Here is an 18,270-nt window from a genome sequence, read left to right as displayed (position 1 = left end):
TTTCCCTAGACCCGCCCACCCCTGGTGACCCTGAAACCCTCAGAATTAGGGTCCATCCTCCCAGCCCCGGCCGGGTCATCTGATTTAGGTGCGGCCCCATTGCACTGAACCTGGGCGGATGGAAAGGGATGTCGCTACAGTGCTCGCCCCCCCTTCCATTCCCGGGACTCCGAGCTCCCGCGCTCCACCCCCTAACCCTAGGAGCTCCTGCTCTATCCGCTCAACCCTGGACGATACCATCTCCCCGCAGGGGGGGGGGAGGGGAGAGCTCTTCAGTTTCTCTCATGCCTCCCCCGTCCTGGCGGGTGGATTGGCTGGAGCGGCACCCCGCGCCTGCGCAGTCAGGGAGGGAGGTCAGGGAGCGTGTGTGCGTCACAGGGAAGGTAGAGGAGGGGACGGGGCTATGGCGGAGGTCGCGGCAGCCCCGGGCGAGCCCGAGCCCGAGGCGGCGGCGGCGGCGGCGGGCGAGGGCTCCGAGGCCAAGGCGCTGAGCGCGGGGGAGTACGCGCGGCGCGTGCACCAGTGGCTCTGGGACTCGTACTGCGGCTACTGGAGCTGGCAGAGCAGCCTCCCCGCGCTCCTCGCCGCCGCCCCCTACGGCAGCCCGGGCCCGCCCGCCGCCCCCGGCTGCCCCCCGCCGCCCGCCTACTACGCCCCCTGCTACCTCCTCGCCGCCCCCGCCGCGCCGGGACCCCGCGCGCCGCCCGCCTGGCCCGGAGCCGCGCGCCTGGCCGCGGTGCCCAGGCCCGGCCCCGCCGCCAGCAGCGCCCCGAGGGAGAGCGGCCGGCCGGCAGGTGAGATGGGGGTGGGGGGAGACCCCGGCCGAGGTGAAGGCTCAGGGGCAGCTGGGGAAGGAGCCTCCTAACGAGTGGTTCTGGCTCGAGCGGGTGGCCCCGGCGGGATCTCTGAACTGACTGGCCGGGGTGTCCTGGGAGTTGTGACGCCCCAGTGCTGTGAAGGTGCCAAGCGCTGCCCTGGCCACCTATCCCACGCCTGGTCTCCAGGCAGAGCTTGGACCAGGCTTGTCAGTGATGGGGCTTTGCTGTTCGGGATTAGGTGGGATTATTGGACTGGCTGCTGTTGGGGGAGAGAAAAGTTACACAGAGCCCGTCTTCGGCTCTAATATTTAGCATTTTATATTTTCGAAGCGTAGCGTTGTGGTTGGCCTGGGAATGGGAGCGTCTGTATTTCATTCCAGGCCCTGCCACTGGTTTATGATGTGTAGGCAAACTTAATCTCTGAGCTTCAGTTTCTTCATTTTACTATAGGGAACTATGACTAACGAGGTTTAGATGTTAAGGTTGCAACGCTTCTCAAAATCCTCAAAGGGCTTTGTAGAAGTACAGATATTATTGGGATTGTTTAGTGCCTCTGAACTTGGGTGCATGACAACCCCTTTAGCTGCCTCTGAACTTGGGTGCATGACAACCCCTTTAGCTGCCTAATGAAAGAAATGGTGATGATCCCAGGGGCGGCTCTATGTATTTTGCTACCCCAAGCACGGCAGTGAGGCAGCCTTCGGCAGCATGCCTGCGGGAGGTCCGCTGCTAAGGTGGATTCGGCGGCATGCCTGCGGGAGGTCCACCGGTCCCGCACCTTCGGCGTGCCAGCCGCTGAAGCTACGGGACCGGTGGACCTCCCGCAGGTATGCCGCCGAAGGCTGCCTCACTGCCACCCCCACAGCAACCGGCAGGCCGCCCCCTGCGGCTTGCCACCCCAGGCACACGCTTGGTGCCTGGAGCTGCCCCTGGGTGATCCAAATACTAAATAAAATCAACATTTTATTCTTGAATCAACAATTTTATCCTCATCTTCAGAAGTTAGTACACTAATCTGCTATGCCAGGGGACAATGTGTGGAATGACGGATACTTGGTACTTTGTGTTCTGCTGGCATCTGAAAGTGATTTTGAATATCAAGGATAGTTGTGACCACAGTCAGAATTTCATGGAAGCAATAAAATAATTCTTCTTAATTCACCATAGACGGTTATCCTCAAAGAATAGCATATGCAGTATTATATTAGTAGCACCATTCATGTTAATAGATTTAAGAATTCTAAGATACTTTAACAAGTGTGTCATATTTAAGTCCTGACTTTCACAGTCTTAACACTTAGCTTTCATCTTAACCAGTTGTTGCTGCATTTAATATATTAGTGTGGCTATAGTCAGAAGAATAAAATGAGAGGTTCCATATCACTAACTTTCATATTAAACATGCTCATTTTAGAAAGTTCATTTGATTTGGACCTTCTGGTACTGCATGCACAACTTGGCGTGAGGAAGTCAAGCTGTGTTCTTCACATTCTTGCGTCATCTTTGGTTAAAGATTGTACAATTAGAATTTATTTGACAACTATGACAATGCAAGAATGGGAATTGAATCTGTTTTTCTGTTCTTTAGCATTAATGAGAGTAATTTTGTCAGTGAGGTAAGCAGATATAAAAGGAAGATGTTCAGAAGCAAATATTAAGAAGGTGCCCTTCTTACCTAATCACTCTTCTAACTGTATTTGCCATTTAAAAACAAGAACACAGAGGCTGAGAGCTTTGTGCTGCTCTCAAGCAACTTGTTGAGGCTAGTATTCAGAGTGCCATTTGTGCAGCTTCTGTGGATGCCTTGTGAAGATGGCTTTTTTGGTAGGAGAGGTTATTGTCGTGAAGTTTTTTGTGGGGGAAGAAGTGGAATAGTAAAGGGTTCCTTCTTCCTTCCAAAATATACTTGTGTGACTTTTAACAAATATGGTTATATTAAGTCAGATGGATGAATATTTTAAATTGCAATTGTTAGAATATAAGTTTCATTCAGGCGCCCCTGTAAGTGCTGCTGAGGAAATACAATGTGGAGAATCAGCCTAGCTACAATTCTTTTATATGACACTTGTCCTTTTGGTTAAAAAAAAAAAAAATCTGGTGCCAAGAGTGGCTAGGCATTTAGGATACCTGATTTTCAGGAACCTGTCTTGAGAGATCTAAAAGGACCCTGCCTGATTTTCACAGGGCTGATGCTCAGCTCTTCCTGAAGTCTTCCTCTAAGGTAGAATGAGTGAGTGGTGGGAAGGAGGCAGTTTTAATCCCAGATAAAAAAATAAATTGCAAGAAAACATTCTATATCAAGTTCCTTGTAAATATCATAATAGAATGCAAAAATGGTACACTACAAAAAGTAAGCTCTTCAAGGATGGGACCATGTCTAGTTACTTAGGTGTAATATGTGACTCAAACAGAGCAGGGATGGGATGAGGAAGAGCAACAGCAAAGATATGTTGCTTGGTTTAGGTACATGCTTAGGTAACTTGTCATCCAATTCCCATTGTATCAAAGTACAGTACTGGGGGGAGGGATAGCTCAGTGATTTGAGCATTGGCCTGCTAAACCCAGGGTTGTGAGCTCAGTCCTTGAGGGGGCCACTTAGGGATCTGGTCCTGCTAGTGAAGGCAGGGGGCTGGACTCGATGACCTTTCAAGGTCCCTTCCAGGTCTAGGAGATGGGATAGCTCCATTAATTTATTTTATTTTTATTTACATTTTAAGGAGGTAATTGAATAAAAGGAATATGGGCTTTCATGGGTCAGAATAAGGATTTTTAAAATGTTCCCTGCAGTGGGACAATGTGGAATACCATTTTAATATTGCCTCTTATTCTGTATAGTGCAAACTAATGTACGTTCAGGTTTAAGTTATAAATTGCTTTAGCACAGTAAAATTTTGGGTAATTAAATGTTTTTGTTACAGGTCGGGAATACATTATCCCATCCTTGGCACACAGGTTTATAGCAGAGATGGTGGATTTCTTTATTCTTTTCTTTATAAAGGCAACCATTGTCTTAAGTATTATGCATCTCAGTGGAATAAAGTAAGTTAAACCATTTAAGGCATTATTATATAAAGCTTTTCACTCTTGTGATTAAAGAATACATATATATATATATATATATATATATAAAATGTGCATTTTGGAGTAGCTAGGGTTGCACAGAGGAGAAGCACATGATGGAACCTTTATTGATAAGAGGCTCCTTTCAAACATATTTTGTCTTTTAAAAATAGGTCTTTATTAAAGTGACACATTATACAGGTGTGTGTATTATAAAAAGTTACTGTACATGCCTAGAAATGCTCTCAAATGTTTACTTTTTTTTGTTAACCTTAGTAGTTGGCACTCACAATTTTGTTTAAAAATGAAATTTCTGAGTATGAGCAGTTGGGAAAACACTTTAAACTAGCTTGTACTTTTAAAAGACACTCAGGGTTTTTCAAAAATCTCACATGCCCTGTTTAGAAAAACTTTGAAAGCTGATATATTGGAGGGTTCCTCCATCAGTTGTTCTACACAAATTCCACGGTCTTTGGTGTGGAATTTTTATTTATTTATTTTTAAAAAAGGGCTAAGTAGCATTTACTAAACAAAACACTTGTTTGCAATTCTTTAGTATGGGTAGGGGGTAAGATAAGTCAGATGTGTAACCTGTCAACCTTGACTGTTTTCTTTACTCCTTGTATAAAATGTAATTTTAAATGCTACTTGAGAACATGTTGCATGAGAACATTCGTAGATTATAAAGTCAGAAGAGACCACTGGGATCATCTAGCATGACCTCCTGAATTAATTTGTTTTTGAACTAGAAAAATTTAGAAAAAACATCAAATCTTGATTTAAAAATTGTCAGTGATGGAGAATCCACTGCAGCCCTTGGTAAGTTCCAATGGTTATTACCTTTGCTGTTTAAAAACTTGTCCCTTGTACCTTCTAGTCTGAATTGTCTAGCGTCAGATCTTCTTATACCTTTGCTAGATTGAAGAGCCCTCTATTGAATTTGTTTCCCATGTAGGTAGTTTTAGACTGATCAAGTCACCCCTTAACCTTCTCTTGGTTAAGCTAAAAGATTGAGCTCCTTGAGCCTTTCAGTATAAGGCAGGTTTTCCAATCATTTAATCATTCTCATGGCTCTTCTCTGAACCCTCTCCAATTTATCAACATCCTTCCTAAATTGTGGGTATCAGAATTGAAAATAGTATTCCAGTGGGTGTTGCACCAGTGCCAAATAGAGATTATGCAGTCTCCCTAATTCTACTAGATATTCCTATGTCTATACATCCAAGGATTGTATTAGCCCTTTTGGCCACAGCATCTCACCTGGACCTCATGTTCAGCTGATCATCCATCAAGATCCCCAAATACTGATTCATAATAAAAAAGGAGGAAAGGGATAACTCTGCCCCTCTTGTGGAAAGGTCTGCTTTCTTTTCCCTGATGGGCATCTGCATGGACTTGCAGTATCACTACAAAGGTACTGGCACTGGAAGATAGGTCCAAAGTTGGTGCCAAATGAGGAGTAGGTGCCGAGATGAGTTTTTCCTGCATCGTCGCCAAGACTTTTAGAGCCTCAGTAGACAGTGATGGTTTGGTCTTCCGTGCCACTTCTGATTTAACTGCTGCTAACAATGCTGGGTAAGGGATTTGCTCCTGGTATAAGGCTGAAGACATTCCAGTTTTGGACCTGTGAGAGACAACAACACTAAGGCCAGAATGGCAATATCTGTCTTGGGTTCTGTGTCAGAGGACCTTGGCACAGAGGCTAGTCTCGGTTCCCTCAATGGCCCCATCTGAATATCAGGCTGTAGCCATGGAAAAACCAGATGAATCTTGAGCCTCAAGTGTCTCCCCCTTCTAGTGCGGGTGGGAGGGAGTGAGGGTGTGGCAAGCTGTGCGAGACCCACTTGATAACCCAGACGTAGAAGGTACTGGATGTGTAAGGCATGATCAGTCAGGAGGTACACATCTTGAAGAGCTTGGGGCTCAATTTGGTTACAGCGGAGAGTCAATTGTTCCCCAGGACAAGGGCAGTGTGTGTACTCTAAACTATCCTATACTGTGCACTGACTCATTATATGGAAATAATATAGAGTAAGGGAAGATCTAGCCTTAGGACAGGAAGGCAAGTACCATTTGCTGTCTGTGGCAGCAGAGAAGGAACTGAGGTAGTTGAAGCTCCCCTCCCTTATACAGAGTTGGGTGATGAAGCTTTCTTCCTGTAAAATCTCTTGTGCGCCCCTCAAAGGATATTGCTTTTCAAGACAGCCCCTCAGCTCAACACCTGGGGCACCAGATTTTGCAAGTGGGTATACAGAGGAAGGATCTATTTTAATAAAACTAAGAGGCAATCTAGAATAATGAAGGAGGCATAATGAACCTGGTGCAGTAGCCCAGAAGTGGCCTGTTAAGAGGTCAAAATGGTTCTGTTCCTTGGTTGAAAAGAAGGAATGGAGGGAATCTGCTACAGATGACTGATTTTTCTCAACTTCAAAGCCCTTTCTAACTCAGTTTGTTCCCCTATCGTCTGCACAAATGATGCAGATTTTTAGGGCTGATTTATCTGCTTTTGCAAACATCTCCATTCTTTCTATGCGTGCCCTTATGCTTGGAACGCTGAATTAATCCATAAGACTACTGCTCTCTACAGACTCATTTCTGCTGTGATACTTAAGAGAGCCAACCAATGATGTCTGTGTGTGTAGAGCAGTTATGGGAAAGGTGAGTTAATTTGAAATAGAATAATTGGAATCACAAGGCTGCAACATAGCTAATCTATGTAACAACATGATCCAGTTTTTTACTCTTGTCCGCTTCTCCTTGACTCTTTGAAATTTTTCTCCAAGTAAAGTAAACTGTTCAGGGCAGGGCTTGTAGCTACATATTTGCACAGCATGTAGCACAATGGGGTTTGATCTTGATTAGGAGCTATAGGGACTACTGCTATCCTAGTAATGGAAAAACTTTTTTCTACTCTGCACGGGAAGTTGGGATCAGTGTTGTTTGAACCACCTACTCTTGATGACCTAATTTAAGCAGTCTTTGAGGGAGAGATGCTTTAAATTATTAGACTTTACAACACAACTGTATATTGGATACGTGTGACTGAAGTATGCAAGTTTGACATTTAGGCTTGTATGACTATTTCATTTAGGGGTGTGGCTTCTTTTAAATGGTTAAACCAGTATAAATGTGCCCTATACTGGTATAGCTTAGGGCTACACTTGCAGATGTACAGTGCTTTGAGATAAACCAGCCTTCGTAGAGCGCAGTAGGGAAAGTGCTGCAGTCTGTCCACACTGACAGCTTCAAGCGCACTGGCGTGGCCACATTTGCGGCACTTGCAGTGGCATTGGGAGCAGTGCATTATGGGCAGCTATCCCAGCATGCAAGTGACTGCAACATGCTTTTCAAATGGGGGGGGTGGAGTGTGACGTGGAGTGTGTTGTGTGTATGTGGGGGGGGAGAGTGAGTTTTTGGGGGGCTGAGAGCATGTCAGCATGCTGTCTTGTAAGTTCAGACAGCAGCAGACCTCCTCCTCCCCCCACCACTCTCTCACTCACAGCATTCCACACTATGGTTGCTTTGTCTCAGGGCAGGTAAGCAGCCGGCTGTCAGAAACGGAGCTTTCAAAGGGCATATCCACATTCCTGCTGCGATTCAAAACAATGACAAGAGTGGCCACTTGACTTAAGGGGATTATGGGATGTTTCTGGAGGCCGATCAGAGCGCAGTAATGCAACACCCCATTCACACTGATGCTGGGGCACTCCAGCTGGGGCGCAGCAAACGTTATTCCACTCGCCGAGGTGGAGTACCAGGAGCGCTCTAGCCGCGGAGTCAGAGCACTCTACGTGGACAGGTAGTGAGCTAGTGCACCCAGGGCTCCTTTATTGCGCTGTAACTCGCAAGTGTAGCCAAGCCCTTATTCTCCTTCCTGTATGGGAATAGCTATATCAGTATAAAGCACCTTTACATTGCTGTAACTATGTCCATAGGAGTTGTACTGCTTAACTATATGGTACAGTAACTCTTCCCTTAACGTCGTCCAGGTTAATGTTGTTTCGTTGTTACGTCGCTGATGTATTAGAACGTGCTCATTTAAAGTTGCGCAATGCTCCTTCATAATGTTGTTTGGCAGCCGCCTGCTTTGTCCATTGCTTGCAGGAAGAGCAGCCCGTTGGAGCTAGCTGGTGGAGGCTTGGAACCAGAATGGACCGGCAGCCTCCATATCAGCTCCCCTAACTTCCTTGTGTGGCAGCTGGCCAGCAGGCTGTCAATTGCCGGGCATTTTAGGTGTCCCTCCCCCCCACTGCTGTGTGCTGCTCCTGCCCTCTGCCTTGGAGCTGCTCCCAGGAGCCTCCTGCTTGCTGGGCGGGGGGAAGAAGGGTGCTGATGTCAGGATGTCCCCCTCCACCTGCTCCTGTACCCCATCTCCACTGAGCAGGGGGTGGACACGACAGGGCTTAGGATGGAGGGAGCTTGCTGACAGCAGCTGCTGTCTCGACTTGCTGATCTACTTAAAAAGGCATTGTACTTAGAGTGGGGCAAGCATACTTAAAGGGGCAATGCGTGTCTCTCTCATCTCTCACACACGCACACACGGCAGTTTGGAAAGTGGGGGAAGTGGTGCGCTCCAGTGGGATAGCATGGGTTCATCATCATGTTCAGTTTCCGCAGGGAATGTTTGCAGCCACTGCCATGCGTCTGTTGTCTTCTCCCTCCATTTCTACTGCTTTGTAGAGTGTGAGGCTACATTTACAACATGTTAACTCTTGAGGGCTCAGCCGAGTGCTAGTTCATCATTTAGCAGCAAGGCATTCCCTGGGAAATATCCCACCCTCTGACTGCACCACCTCAACCAAGCTTCCCAATCGTCATTGCTGTGTATAGTATTAAATTGTTTAAAACTTATAGTGTGTGTGTGTGTGTGTGTATATATATATATATATATATATAGTATTTTGTCTGGAGAAAAAATGTCCCTGGAATCTACCCCCTTTACATTAATACATACATTACAATCAATACATGAAATTGGATTCACGTAACATCGTTTTGCTTAAAGTAGCATTTTTCAGGAACATAACTACAGTGTTAAGCAAGGAGTCACTGTAGTACCTATTTTTAAGGAAGAATAAAAATGATCCGGGAAACTGCAGGCCTGTTAGTATGACCTCAGTTGTATGCAAGGTTTCGGAACAGATTTTGAAAGAGAAAGTAGTTAAGGACAGAGGTTAAAAGGTAATTGAGATAAAATGCAACATGGTTTTACAAAAGGTAGATCATGCCAGACCAACCTGATCTTTCTTTGAAAAGATAACTGATCTTTTTAAGTATCAGAGGGGTAGCCGTGTTAGTCTGAATCTGTAAAAAGCAACAGAGGGTCCTGTGGCACCTTTAAGACTAACAGAAGTATTGGAGCATAAGCTTTCGTGGGTGAATGGCTTCTGATGAAGTGGGCATTCACCCACGAAAGCTTATGCTCCAATACTTGTTAGTCTTAAAGGTGCCACAGGACCCTCTGATCTTTTCAGACACAGGAAATGAAATAGATCTAATCTACCTAGTTTCAGCAAGGCATTTGATACATTTCCAGGTGGGGGAAATTATTAATTTGGAGATGATGTGAATTAATGAGAATTGAAAGATGGATAAGGAACTAGTTAAAGGGAAGACTACAGTGGGTCATATTGAATAGTGAACTGTCAGACTGGAGGGAGGTTATTAGTGAAATTCCTGAGAGATCCGTCTTGGAACCAATCTAATTTAACATTTGTATTAATGAGGGTTACACAAAAAGTAGGAGTGTGCTAATAAAATTTGCGGATGACAAAAAGATGAGAGCTATTCTGGTCCTCCTCAATATTGGGAATATCATACAAGAATCATAGAATATCAGGGTTGGAAGGGACCTCAGGAGATCATCTAGTCCAATCCCCAGATAGATTTTTACCCCAGTTCCCTAAATGGCCCCCTCAAGAATTGAGCTCACAACCCTGGATTTAGCAGGCCAATGCTCAAACCACTGAGCTAGATCTGGATGACCTTGAAAACTGGAGTAATAGAAATGGGATGAAATTTAGTAGTGCAAGGTCATGCAGGTAGGGAGAAACAAAAGAATTTTTGCTATAAGCTGGGGACTTATCAGTTTGAAGTGACAGAGGAGGAGAAAGACCTGGGCTCACTGGTTGATTACAGAATGACTATGAATCATCAATGTGAGGCAGCTGTGAAAAAGGCTAATGCAGGATGCATTAGTTGAGGTATTTAGAGTAGAGAGAGGGAGGTGTTAGTACCATTATACAAGACACTGGTGAGACCTCATCTGGAATACTGTGTGCAGTTCTGGTCTCCCAGATTTAAGAAAGATGAATTCAAACTGGAACAGATGCAGAGAAGGGCTGCTAGGATGATGAGAGGAATGGAAAACCTTTCTTATGCAAAGGAGACTCAGAGCTTGGCTTGTTTAGCCTAACCAAACAAAGGCTGAGGGGAGATATGATCGCTCTCTATAAATACATAAGAGGGATAAATACCAGGGAGGAGAGAGAAGTTATTTAAGTTAGGTGCCAATGTTGACACAAGAACAAATGGCTATAAACTGGCCATCAACAAGTTTAGGCTTAAAATTAGACAAAGGTTTTTAACCATCAGAGGAGTGAATTTCTGGAACAGCTTCCGAAGGGGAGCAATGAAGGCATAAAACCTAACTGGCTTCAAGACTGAGCTTGATACGTTTATTGAGGGGATGGTGTGATGAGACTGTTTACAATGGCATGTAGCCAAGCTGGGACTGCTAGTAGCAAATATCCCCAACAGCTGGTGATGAGACACTAGATGTGGAGGGCTCTGAGTTACTACAAGGAATTCTTATCAAGGTGTCTGAATGTTGGGTCTTGCTGATATGCTGAGGGTCCAATTGACCACCATATTTGGGGTTGGGAAGGAATTTTCCCTTAGGTCAAATTGGTAGAGACCCTGGGGTTTTTTCACCTTCCTCTGCAGCATGGGGCATTGGTCACTTGCAGCTTTAAACAAGAGTAAATGGTGGATTGTCTGTAACTTGAAGTCTTTAAATCATGATTTCAGGACTTCAGTAACTCAGCCAGAGGTCAGGGGCCTATTACAGGACTGGGTGGGTGAGGTTCTGTGGCCTGCAACGTGCAGGAGGTCATACTGGATGATCATGATGGTCCCTTCTGGCCTTAAAGCCTGTGGCCTGGTCTAGCCTACAGTTAGGTCATATGCAGCCTTGCGTTGACCTAGCAGTGGAAGTGTCTTCACTTAAATTTGGTTCCTGCCAATGTGCTTCTCTGTGCCGCTTTCCCCAAGCGGCATTGTCACGGTTGATGTAATTAGGTCGATGCAGTGTCAGTGTAGACACTGCGTTGCTTATGTTGACTGTTGCTGGTCTCCAGGAGCTGCCCCGCAATGTCCCACCCTGACAATATAGTCCATACACCAAGCACTCCTGGTAAGAATGTGCACTGCTGACACAAGGAGCCAAATGTGTGCGCACAAGCTATTTAATAATTGTGCTGGCTGTATGTCCACGTAAGTTAGGTTGACATAATTTGTAGTGTAGAATTGGGCTATGAGGCTGAGTCAGCAAGCTGCATCTGCACTAGGGATTATGCTGGCAAAGCTACATCTGTCAAGGGATTGTTTTTTTCACATCTCTGATGGACATAGCTATGCCAATATAACCTTTCAGTGTAGACCAGGCCTAGGTTCCAAAGGGGTGGCTGCAGGTATGGCAATACCATAATGAAGGTCAAATGCAATAGCCTTGTGGAATGGCTCACTTGTTAAAGTGAAGTCTTCTTTTGTACAGGGACATTTCCAAGTTTGCTATGCATTATATAATAGAAGAAATAGATGAAGACACATCCATGGAAGACTTGCAGAAAATGATGATAGTGGCCCTTATCTACAGGTTGTTAGTCTGCTTCTATGAGGTAACTAGTCATGAATATTAAATCCTAACTTATCAACTGGATGTCCAGGTCAAATATTGTTCCATGACTATCAGAAGTATTTGAAAACTGATTAGTTAACTGGTTAAGAAATCTAACACTAGTACACCAACTGGTGTCTGATCCATGAAGTTGTTGGAATTACTAATATAGGATACTACTAGAAATTCATTGAACCATAAATTCCTTTATTAAATCCAAAGGCCAAATTATACAATTGCTCTAAAAACCTAAATAACAATAAGCAATCAACACATATATACAATAGCAAACATAAGTTGATCAGTACACTTTCAAAAGGCCCATCCTAGAGACATCTCTCTCATTCTGACGGGCATCAGCTTGATCAGATAGGAATGACAACTACCCTTAGCAAACATGTTTTTTTGTTATACAGTATAACAAACAAGTGATGTCATTGCCAATTGCTTACTTCAGCGAAGAACCAATTTTCGGCTGTCTGGGGCTGCTCTTTTTTTGGCTTTCCATCGACCTTGGCTAAGACCGGATTGGGCAGCGTGGGCCTTTTTCTTTGAATGTATCTGTGTCAAAGCTGGTCTTTTATCTCTTTACAAGGGCCCATATTTTAAGATATTAAATATAAATTCATCACAACCATTTTGTCTGTAAGAACCAAGTTTTTATTAATGAGAGGGTTCTCTTACCAATATTTCAAGAATAGCCTCCTCCCAAAACTTGTCTTGTTAGATGGTGCATTTTTTTTTTAGCATTTCAACCAATTATTTTTCAAGGTTTGGTTACATTTGCTTAGCTCTTTAACCAATTTACTGCACACACATGTAATTCTTACCCAAGCTAAACTAACTTTAAACCTTTTATTTTAAAACTATAAATGTAAACTTACTACATGAGAATAAATGTAAATTAAATACTCATTGTATTATGATTAAGACTTATACTTCTGTGCCATTTGGATTGCTCTTATTTATAGATCAGACTTATTAAAATTATATACGTTTTGGGCAACCAACAGTGATGGATTGCAGAAATAAAATAGCTAATTTCTCTTGCAGATTATCTGTATTTGGGGAGCTGGTGGGGCAACCCCAGGGAAGTTTCTGCTTGGACTTCGAGTTGTGACATGTGATACATCTGTACTTATTGCACCAAATCGTGTGTTAGTGATTCCATCCTCTAATGTTAGCATAACAACGTAAGTATTCTTCACTTAATTGTATCACTCGCAAATTAATAGGGTTGAAAGTACGTGATTTGAAATAAGATCACTTTGCCAGCATTTTGCTAATTTTTCTTATTAAAACCGTCATGTACAATGAGATCTCTCAGTACGTACTTTGTAGCGAGGGGGTCTGCCTTTTAAAACTAAAGAATTGAGGGGCTCTATTTCTACTGAAATATGGGTCTATTATAGGAGTGGGTGGGCAAGGTTCTGTAGTCTGCAATGTGCAGGAAGTCAGACTAAAGGATCATGATGGTCCTTCCTGGCTTTAAAGTTTGAGTCTCTTTGGCACTGAGTCTTATCAGACAGAATCCTGCAGTGACCCAAGAATCCTGTCCTGACTGTTTAATCACCTAAACAGAAAGGCATATTTTAGCTTTGCATGTTAAAATACTTGATTTCTAAATCCATATGTTTCACTTTGTGCTGCATACATTTGAGGTACTGGATCAGTGGCAAAACTTCTCTGGGCAGGGACTGAAAATTAAAACAAACTGCTTTCCTTCTCATTCTAGGTCTACAATACGAGCCTTGATCAAGAATTTTTCTATTGCTTCCTTTTTTCCTGCATTCATTACGCTGCTATTTTTTCAGCATAACAGAACAGCCTATGACATTGTAGCAGGAACTATTGTGGTAAGAAGAAATGGAGTAAGATGATACTAAAAGAAGCCCAGATTACCAAACTTTTTTGAACTCCTAAAAAACAAAGTAAAGAAGACCATCAGTATTGGTTGCCCAAATTAACTGGAGACAGATTCAGACGTTAAACAATGAGTCATTCCAGTATGGTGCCAGTGATTATCTTGAAAGTATTGATTTTTCTTAAATGCCAAAGACATTTCAGAGAAATAGTACCTATTCAATTTGGAAGTATTAACATTAGATTGACAGGAAGGAAACTGGTTATATTTATCCATAAAGACAGTTTCTGTCCATCTCCAGAAAGGAGATGCCTGGAAATATTGCCATCCTAAAAAGTACTGGTTCTACAACTTGATTATTTTATGGCAAAAATAAGTTGGAGAATGTAGTTGTGGTCTATATTGGTGTTTACAAAACACATTACAGAAACTATCCCTTAGAAGGGATGGCAGTGTTTCTTGGGGGGATGGAGGCAAAAATATAGCTAATAATGTGTTGCCATTAAACCGATACATTGTGCGGTGGTTGGGTATTATCAGCCCCTAAAAGGCTTAGTGAACTCCTTCACTTCAAGCATTGTATTCACCACTTTTCAAATGTGTTCTTTAAACATGTATTGTGGCAGGTTTTTTGCATGATTGTGTTAAGCATTAAGTCACTATTTATGTCTATCCTAATGAAGAGGTAAATTAGGTTACCACTTCTTTGTGGGAAGAATAAATTACTGTGGTGTTTGTGTAAATAACTTCAGAGCTATAAAATTAACAGTATAGATCATGGAAACAAAAGGTGAATATGGTTGCTTTCGTTAGTTGGGGAAAAACCCTCAAATTGTTGCATATAGACTATGTAAACTGATAGATGGAGTTTATATGCAGCATGTAGAAAATATCAACCAGAACACAACTTATGGCTAACTTTATAGACAAGTTCAAAAATTGGTTTTCACTTTATATTTTAAAATTCTGCCTAATCACTGCTATATGCAGAATAACTTGGATACCTACTGATGAATAAAGAAGCCTAATATTTTGCATGATTACATAGCTTTGATAACTTATGTTTATTCTTTATGTAATACTGACTGGGAAAGAGCTTCTGAAGAACAGTGCCAACTTTTTGTTAAAACTTGATTAAATATGTCAGGTGTTTTTTTTTGTTTTGTTTTGTTTTGTTTTTTTTATGAATTGGAATTCCACATTACTGTCTGTAGTTGGCTTAGGACTAAATATTGACAAGTGGTTGCAGCAGTTACTCTTGACTGTCATCTACTTTGTGCAAGGGAGTGTTGTGGGAGGGTATTTTAAAATGTGCAATTTAATATAGAACAAGCATTTCTACTGTTAGTGGCATTCACCTTCCTAAATTATTTCACTATCAACTTTCACAATAGTTTAGCATTTTAATGAATGGTGTATCATTAGGGCTAAGTATTGAAGTGTTCCTGAGGGAGTATTCTGATCTAAGGAAGCATGAAGCTAAACTAATTTTCACTACAATGGTGTTTAATCTGCTTTTTGGTTACTACTTGCAAAAGGTTGAATGTCTGTTTTAGAGAGATGTACTCTTTGCATGATTAGATCTCCACACACACACCGCTCCTTCCCCCCCCCCCCCCAGCAGGAGTGAGCTCATTGCTTCTTGTAAACTTGGTTTCCACTTACACATGAGAGTCCTGTAGCACCTTTAAGACTAACAGATGTATTGGAGCATAAGCTTTTGTAGGTGAATACCCACTTCGTCGGATGCAGCGAAAGCTTATGCTCCAATACATCTGTTAGTCTTAAAGGTGCCACAGGACTCTCTGTTGCTTTTTACAGATCCAGACTAACATGGCAATTTTAAAGTATTGCCTACTAACTGCAGATCAGATTAGAAGCTGCCAATTTCTTAAACTGCAGAGCCACTGTTTAAAATTTGAACCTCAGCTAATACTCATTCCTAGAGCTAATGAAGTGGATAAACACTGAGTTCAGCCACAGTACAAAGACAACCGTATTCTACTTTCCTTTCTGGTTTCACTGTGCAGTAGGGCAGCAGGTTTCACCAACACTGTGTGTGGTGTGCCCCCCTCCTCTTCCCTTAATAAGCGGTTCCTGTTCTGCACATGCTGTAAGCACAACCATTGGGATAAAATACTAGCATGAATAGGTTAGACAACAGAAAGCTGGGAGGTGAGCCTACACCACAAACTCAAATAGCTGAGTTAGTCATACTAATATAATTAAATGGTTTTGGGAGAATGACAGGTTTGCACACAGTAACAGTGAATATGAACTACTGCTAGATAGAAATGACAGGCTAACTCTGCTTAGGCCATTGCTTTTCAGTACAGATATGGCGGGGGCAAAGTATGGCCCACGGGCAGGATCCGGCACGTCAGGGCTTTCAGTCTGGCCCGTGGGATTGCTAGCCCTGTGGTGCAGTGGGGCTAATGCAGCCTCCTTGCCTGCTCTGGCCCTGTGCGACTCCCAGAAGCAGCTGACACCAGGTCCCTGTGGGGCAGAAGGCTCTGTGCACTGCAGGTACTGCCCCCCGCAGCTCCCATTGGCTGGGAACAGGGAACCACAGCCAATAGGAGCTTCAGGGGAGGTACCCACAGGTCTGAGCCCTCTCTGCACCCCAAATCCTTGCCCTGAGGCCTTTCCTGCCCCAGCCCTACGTTCATGGCCCTCAGGCCAAAAAGTTTGCACATCCCTGAGATATGGGGTGGCTATTTAACTTGATGGGCAGCCTTCTGCCTGTATCTAAAATCAGGACGCTGACCTAACCTTTCTCAGCTGGACACCCAGATTCCAAACCTACACCCATCAAAAGAGCACCTCTCTGCCTTCCCCCCAAATTATGATGGCACTGTACAAACAGTCCAATGATTCCTGTCCAAAGAAATTACAATCGAAGATGACAAGATTAAAAAAGTAGTGGGTTTATCTTACACTATAGTCATTGCAAACAAATGGAGATAGGCTTGCTATTTTAGGGGGGGAAATCATTAGCATTAAAAGGAGATGTATTTTGCACATGCTTTTCCTTCAAAAATGTAAAGTTGATAATTGTACAGTTTTAATAAATTTAATAGTAAATAGTGTAGTTAAGGTAAAATCATTCCACCAGCTAGACAGAATAACTTCCCATTTAATCTTTAGTCACAAACGCTGTGATGTCTAACACTCCAAACTCTTGGGGGAATGTCTGATGGGTGTGGATCAAGCTTAATTGTACCAGCATAAAATTGTTCTAATGATGTATGGGTCTTCTCCCTGAAGATATGCATTTTTGAACTCTTAAGTTTAGTCATAACCTTTAAAACTAACACCCAGATCAAAGATTTCTGAAAGGCTAATTGCATTCTAAACAAGAATCTAGTTTCTTCTCTATAAATGAATTCATTCTATGTATCACAAAAGGCTGCATGTTACCTTATCAGTTGCCTATAGATGATATGGTGCAACAGACTGCAAAGTAGAGACGGTGCTAGAGCAAAACTTCAAAACAGAGATTATAGAATCAAGAAAAAGAAACTTGACATCTCATGTTAAGGTTCTGCTCTTAAGTGCTCAAGATGTCAATCATATGACCAATTTATGGTGAATTGCTGCAGTTAACTCTGTACTTTCTCTTGTTTATACATTTAATCTGATCTCAAAGAGAAGTTCGTTTTTACAAAGTACTTGAATTCAGCTGTCACTGCCTCTAGCTTCACTCTGTTTCTCACACTCAAATGGCTGCTTGCAGTTGGCACTTTGTTTGGAAGTGGTCGGGGTATTCAGTTGTCTGATAGGTCAAAGACCATTTATACCATTCAGTTCCTCAATAAAAATCTAAGCCCCGATGTGTCCTTTTATTTGAAGAGTGACGTTACCACAAACTTTTGAGTTTTGAAATTAATTCCTTGGTCATAGCTGCAGTTTGTTAGCTAGTACATGTTTGGCTTCCCTGCTCTGTCTTTCATAAAAAAGTTAATTCACAGCTGTTTGCCTATTTAGAATATAAGCTTTAAGAAGTCACTTCTAAATTGCCTTTAGACTTTAGCCTATCCATTTAAATGTGACCAACTTATGCTCTAGTGATTCAGCTGGGAGGAGCTAGTTATCACAGAACTGGATAGCTCAGCTGTGCTTGTGGAAAATGAATGGCAAATTGCACAGTTTACAAGCCAATCAGTGACTGTAGGCTGGTCTGTATAAAATACAAGTACCCTTTTGTATTCCTACTTCAGCATTAGGTATGAAAGATGCAAGGGGAAAAGGACAAGCTAATCATGGACTGAAGTGTATCTCCACTTTTGGAGAAGTGTTTTACTGTGTTGAGTGGAGAGCTGCACTTGAATACTGGGGAGTGATTAAGATCAACCTAGATATTACGATTCAGAGTTCTGTGAACAAGACTACCTGAAGGTGGTAGGTTGAAAAGTTCTCTTTGCAATAAGCATGTCCTGCTTCAGTCTTTAGGCATATTTCAGAAGATAAATATGCATCAGCAGGTAAATAAACTGGCCCGGCCCGCTAGGGTGCTTACCCTGGCAAGCCGCATGCCAAATGTTGCTGACCCCTGCTGTAGAGCCTCAGTAGCTCTTCACTGCAAGTATGGCTTGGCTAAGATAAAAAGGATGTTTATTTTAAAGGTTTAG

General features: G+C 42.9%; 1 protein-coding gene across 1 annotated transcript; it reads left to right on the top strand.

Annotated features, from left to right (window-relative positions):
• The first annotated feature begins 338 nt into the window (after positions 1-338).
• On the top strand, positions 339-17,470 carry LOC101951932 (protein FAM8A1). Its single transcript, XM_065585014.1, has 5 exons — positions 339-794; positions 3,737-3,857; positions 11,653-11,776; positions 12,829-12,968; positions 13,511-17,470. Exons 1-5 carry the CDS (start codon positions 404-406, stop codon positions 13,653-13,655), a joined length of 921 nt encoding a protein of 306 aa, XP_065441086.1. The 5' UTR covers positions 339-403; the 3' UTR covers positions 13,656-17,470.
• Positions 17,471-18,270: the final 800 nt, after the last annotated feature.

The sequence above is a fragment of the Chrysemys picta genome, chromosome 2, assembly GCF_011386835.1.
Source record: "Chrysemys picta bellii isolate R12L10 chromosome 2, ASM1138683v2, whole genome shotgun sequence".
Classification (NCBI taxonomy): Eukaryota; Metazoa; Chordata; order Testudines; family Emydidae; genus Chrysemys; species Chrysemys picta.
This window is presented reverse-complemented; position numbering and strand designations above follow the sequence as displayed.

What these genes read in the sequence shown, in the direction of transcription:
- LOC101951932 (XM_065585014.1), top strand. Translation starts at nt 404, where the DNA reads ATGGCGGAGGTCGCGGCAGCCCCGGGCGAGCCCGAGCCCGAGGCGGCG. An exon ending in GGAGAGCGGCCGGCCGGCAG is followed by an intron (nt 795 to 3,736) that starts GTGAGATGGGGG and finishes TTTTTGTTACAG; the next exon opens with GTCGGGAATACATTATCCCA. An exon ending in TGTTAGTCTGCTTCTATGAG is followed by an intron (nt 11,777 to 12,828) that starts GTAACTAGTCAT and finishes TTTCTCTTGCAG; the next exon opens with ATTATCTGTATTTGGGGAGC.